This window comes from Malurus melanocephalus, unplaced genomic scaffold (assembly GCF_030028575.1).
Source record: "Malurus melanocephalus ecotype Western Australia unplaced genomic scaffold, MMel_1.1 scaffold_281, whole genome shotgun sequence".
NCBI classification, from domain to species: Eukaryota; Metazoa; Chordata; class Aves; order Passeriformes; family Maluridae; genus Malurus; species Malurus melanocephalus.
The window spans coordinates 249780-255249 of NW_026623513.1; the positions used below are offsets into that span (position 1 = coordinate 249780).

At 50.7% G+C, this 5470-nt stretch overlaps 1 protein-coding gene across 2 annotated transcripts in view; it reads left to right on the forward strand.

Annotated features, from left to right (window-relative positions):
* Positions 1-570: 570 nt before the first annotated feature.
* PLOD2 (procollagen-lysine,2-oxoglutarate 5-dioxygenase 2) overlaps positions 571-5470 on the forward strand; it is a 49177-nt gene continuing 44277 nt past the window's right edge. For both annotated transcript variants that reach the window (XM_057376539.1, XM_057376540.1), the window contains exon 1: positions 571-893. In XM_057376539.1, the coding sequence (XP_057232522.1) occupies positions 797-893 (97 nt within the window). In that variant the 5' untranslated portion in view covers positions 571-796. The remainder of the gene's footprint in view (positions 894-5470) is intronic.

Consider the following 5470-nt stretch of genomic DNA (forward strand, 5'->3'; position numbering starts at 1 on the left):
AAATAATATTTCCAAGGTGTAAACCCGCACTGATTCCAATATGCTGACATCTGCTTTTATAATTTTACGTCACTTTTAAACATTTATAGTTTTTTGAATATACTTCGTATCACAATAGGGAGTGAAGGTGGGCCAGTACACCTCCTTTATCATCATCATGTTTAACTTCAGTGATTTTTTTGGCTATTCTTCATTGTTTAAAATGTAGCCTTGTGTGTTTTGATTAGACAAACTGAATCAGCTGAACGCTGCGTTTGCGCGGGGTCACGGAGCAGCGGCTTCAGGTGCTCACAATCTCCCGAATTATCTCCCGATAATTATCTCCCGATACGTTGATCGGGAGAGAACGGCCAGTGAAARCAGTGGGTAAGTGTCTGTCGGGGCAGGAAAAGCCGGGAGCGCTCCGGGCTGGCACGGACCGAGGGCACACGGCGCAGACCGAGCCGCTCCCCCCGCAGCCGCGCCCGGCCCGCCGGCTCCATCCCCGCGGCCGCGCCTGTGCAGCGCCGCACCCGCGGCAGCGGGGCCGAGGCGGGGCTTGGCCGCTCGCCCCTCCCCGGCGGCGGCAGCGGCACCGTGCGCCCACAGCCGGCTCCTGTTGCGCCGCCGGTGCCCTCGCTGCGCCGGCCCTCCCACCGCCCTATAAAGCCGGGCGGGGGGAGCGCCCGTGGCTGTGCCCGCCGCGGAGGAGGAGCGCTGTCCGGCCGCAGCTGTCCCCAGGCTCCTTTCTCCCCTCTCGTTTTCCACGGCCGCCCCTTTCCCCGGCTGTCGGGGGCTGGCGGTGCGGAGGGCGAAGATGGCGTGGAGCGGCTCCCGGTGGCCGCGGCTGCTGCTGCTGTCGCTGCTGGCCCTGGCGCTGCGGGCGGCGGCGGAGCGGCGCCCCGGCCCCGCAGGTGAGCGCGGTGCGGCGCGGTTCGGTGCGGAACGGGGCGGTGCGGGGCGGGGCGGGGCGGTGCGGGCCGGGGGTTGCGGTGCGGCGGCCGTGCCCGCGGGAGATGGTGCGGGCGGCAGGGATGCGCTGCTGGCCGGGCGGCATCGGCCGCTTTGTGCCTGCCGGCTCGGCAACATCCGCCGGGAAGGGAACGCTCGGACCCGCCGCTTCGCCGGCTTGTTTATTTATTTCTTTATTTCCCCCCGGCCCATCCCTGCCCCGCACGGTAACGCGGAGCGGCGGGGTGAAGGGGCCGCGGCGCCGCCCGGGGCAGCGCTCCCCAGGTTGCTGCCGAGAGGAACCGCTTGGCTGAAAGTGTCTTAACCCGCCCAGGAATTTATAGATGCCTAATCCCACTGGGGAAAAAAAAAAAAAAAAAAAAAAAAAAAAAAAGAAGCAGAAAGGGTTTCTTAAGGAGAATTGAGAGTCCTGACTTCCCCGTTGCCCGCTCCCCCCTCCTTTTTCTTCCGTCTCGGCGAGACAAGGTGTTAGTGAACATATTTTTCCAGTGCTGGGAAAAGCAATAGCATCAGTCACTGCTTTCTCTGAACTTGAGCAACCGCTGATGAGGTTTCCTACTTAGTACAAAAGTCAGCTGGASACTCCAGTGTCTTTCCGCCCCGCGGAGCCTTCCCTGCCTTTCGCTCCTGTTCTCTAGTGGCTTTTGCTTCAAGGAGTTGGAAAGTAGAAAGAAATTTTATCTTTAGCATGCAAAATAAAGAAATGTATACAGGAAATCACCCTCAGAGARTGGTGTCCAAGCACATGTATGGCAAAACATAATTTTTGCTCTAGTATTTGGAGTCTTGTACTTCTGATTTCTATTCTAGGCGAACAAAGGTATTTCATCCCACTAGATTATTACCACATGAAATGCAAAACATTTCGTTTCTTGGCTTGTTCTCTGAAGAATGTAATCAAGTTTTTTTTAATGTCTATCTTAATTTTCTTCYGGGGTGCCCAAGGAGGCTTCTTTATTTGAGCAGCAAAATTTGTCAGCAGGTTCTAACTTTGATATGAAAACTATTTTGATAGGCAAACTACTGATTTGGCTGATAAGTAGTGTAAAAAGTTAAAATAATTTTAAAAAATGGTGTTGAATACCAGACTCTACTCAATGAACTTCTGCTTTCCAGTTTTCTTCATACTTTGCTAYTTCTAGAAATTCAGAGGATTTCTTTGAAGGCTATGGTGTGGTTGCTGTGTTTTCAGGGGGTGTGAGCATTACCCTTCAGCCTTTGCTGCCCCTCAGAGTTYCCCCCTGGGGAAGTTTTAAGCAAAAATTGACATTTTCCCTGTTTTTAGGGCAGCGAGACTGTAAATCAAACTTCTTTGGACATCAGTTATGGCAAACACTTATCTTCACAGACATATCTATTCAAATAATGTGTCTTTTAAACTGTGCACTTGAAATGTGGGCTCTGAGGCTGGTGTAGCTGGCATGGTAAGGATTTTTCTTTAATCCTGCTTCTTTTCAATTGTGTGCAAAGCAGCGTCCCTATTCCAGACAGCACTGTATGATTCAGCAACCCAAAAATAGACTACCCTGTCTGTATCAATAATAAAAATGATGTTACATAAATTACAGGGCAAGAAAGCACTGAGATATAGATGTATGTATATATATATATGCGTATAGGTGTTTATATATAGGTGTTCAACAGGAAGACCTTAATTCTTTTTAATTTAGACATGAGTTGCTTGACTTGTAGAAATCTCTGCTGAACTGAAACCACTCTGAGAGTACTTTCTTGACCTCAGACACTGCCCGCTGTGTTGTTTTTATTCCAGTTTTAACCCTTAAGTGTTTTCCCCAAGTCTGTGCTGTTTTACTTGAAGAGGAACAGACCTTATGGTGCCTCTGTTTCTGGGAATCTGATTTTTGATTTCTAGTCTCTTGAATCTGATTTTTGATTTCTAGTCTCTTGATACTTCATAAAATTCAGTGTCAAACAGTGGGCAAAGACACAATTTACATATCAGTTTTTAACGCAGTCTGTTAATATTACTTACTTGCGATAAAAGCGCTAACAAGACTGTCTGGAACTGACCGCCAGGCTGTGTCTTTCTTTCCAAATGAGACTTTAGTTAGAATGTCTTGGAAAAGTAATTGCAGGAGAGCTGCCTGTTGCTCAGTGCTGGTTACACGGAGCAATTTGTGCGGCTCTGTGGCAAACTGTGTTTGCAGAAATCCCTCTGCGCTCCTTCCCTGGCTGCAGGTTTATGTTTCAGGCAGTCACAGAGAAGAGCACTGTTGAGCTCTGAAACACTGGCTCCTGTGTGATGAAGATGCATAAGTTTCTGTGTTAAAACATCAGCGCTGAAATATTTCCACTGCACCACACTTCCCGATTGCTTATTGCTTATCACGACGCACAGAAAGTCAGTGGAAGCGACGTTAGTCGTCGTGGGAGAGGCAGGCGCTCTCTTGGCAGCAGATGTAATTGATGTTCTCACCTTGGGTATTTTATCCATCAGCTGTTGGCGTGGGAAATGGCATTGCAGCCTTTGCCTGTTCTCCGGAGTGGCTGTGGCACCTGGCTGGAGCTGTGCTGAGGCACAGGGCCAATGGTGGCGGTCAGGGGTGGTTTGAGGTTGGCCCCATGGTTTGTCACTGTCTGTGTGCGCTCCTAGGGCACCTGTGGCACCTGGCCAGAGCCACGCTGTGGCACAGGGGCACCATGGTGGTGGTCAAGCGGGGTTTGAGGTGAGCCCCATGGCTTGTTGCTGTGTGTTTGTGCTCCTGGGGTGGCTGTGGCACCAGAGCAGGGCTGCACCAGGGTGCAGGGCTGACGGTGATGGTCAAGTGGGGTTTGAGGTGGGCCCCATGGCTTTGTTGCTGTGTGTGTGTGCTCCCAGGGTGGCTGTGGCAGCTGGCTGAAGCCACGCTGTGGCACTGAGGCCATGGTGGCGGTCAAGCGGAGTTTGAGGTGGGCCCCATGGCTTTGTCACTGTGTGTGTGTCCTCCCTGGGTGGCTGAAGCCACGCTGTGGCACTGAGGCCATGGTGGTGGTCGAGCAGGGTTTGAGGTGGGCCCCATGGCTTTGTCACTGTCTGTGTGTTCCCAGGGTGGCTGTGTCACTGGGGCACAGCAGCGATGGTGGCGGTCAAGCAGGGTTTGAGGTGGGCCCCATGGCTTTGTCGCTGTCTTTGTGCCCTCCTGGGGCAGGAGGGGTGGCTGAGGGCCCAGCAGCGTGGGTGGCTGTCCCGAGCAGCAGGGCTGGGAGCTGTGGTGGCTCAGCTTGGGAGTGCCCTGAGCCACTGGCTTTTCCTCCAGCCCAGTGTCCCTCCCGTGCTGGTCACAAACGGTTCGGGCACTGATTGCTGCCCGGGCTGGCTCTGCCAGGGCTCCCCTGGAGATACAGCWGGTACTGCTGCCATTTCGGGTAATTTGGGCTCAGCCTAAATGGTCTGAGTGACAGCGATCGATAGGCCGTTCCTTCTGGGCCGCCCGTGCTGCCCAAACAAGAAAATTTAGTCATTCARCCATCCTGACATAGTTATTAGGAGAACTGACAGACTCGGCAYGCTTGGTGGAGGACAGGCTGTAAGCACAGCGCTCTGTGCCTGCCTCCATCTCTCTGCCCAATTTTCTGTCTCTTGCCTCTTTACTGGTAGTACTCTTGTCACCACAGTACCTCACACTGCTACATAAACTCGTGCTGTGGAAAAGCTTCCTCTAGACCTCTTGGGAGCTTTTTGYCCTTTTTGTGAGGACTGTGTGAAAAAGCTGCCACCTGGCCATTCGTTGGAGGGAAAGGGGAAAAGCAGAGGGCGATGAACCCAGAACAGACCCCATGGGAGACAGCTTTGGGTTACCTGAGTCTGGGGCCCATCATGTACCATCAGTGTACATCACTTAGATGAAAATTACCGATGCAGGGAGATATCTTTAACCTCCAGCTTTGAAATAAATAGCGAATGACAAATGAAACAGTGTGAAGTGGGGGCGTGGGTGTTTGGAAGTTAGTTAAAAGTAAGCAAACATTGCTGTAGAGGTGCAGAGCAGCAAAGTTTTGCTTTCATTACCTGTTTTTCCCTGGAAAATACTCATCTTTGAAAGCACCTAATGTTTGCAGTCTGAATTCTGAACAGTACTTGGTTTAGAGGCTGTACAATGCCAATCTCTGTGCAAAAAAAAAAAAAAAAAATTAAAAAAAATCTGGATTTGTTTGGTCAGGCTTTTCTTTCTTTCCATGTGTGGAATAATTAAGCTGTGAAAGTACACCACAGGGTTGGATGTGACATTGCTCACTCCGTGATATACTGTGAAGTTACTGTATCTTTGACTGTAAAATGCATTTCTGATTAAAGCAAGAAGTAAAACAGTTGTGACCTTTATCATCAGTACTGGATGCTGTAAATTGCACTGAAAAGGCACAACGAAATGACCACTCTGTTTATTTGAGCAACGGGGGATTTGTGTGAAATATATTTCTGTCAAGGACCTAAACTGACACTGTTTCTCGGGGTTTTCTTTAGGTTGATGGCATATTCTGGAGAGTCATCATTTATGTGCAAGTTTTTAGCTTTTTCCCT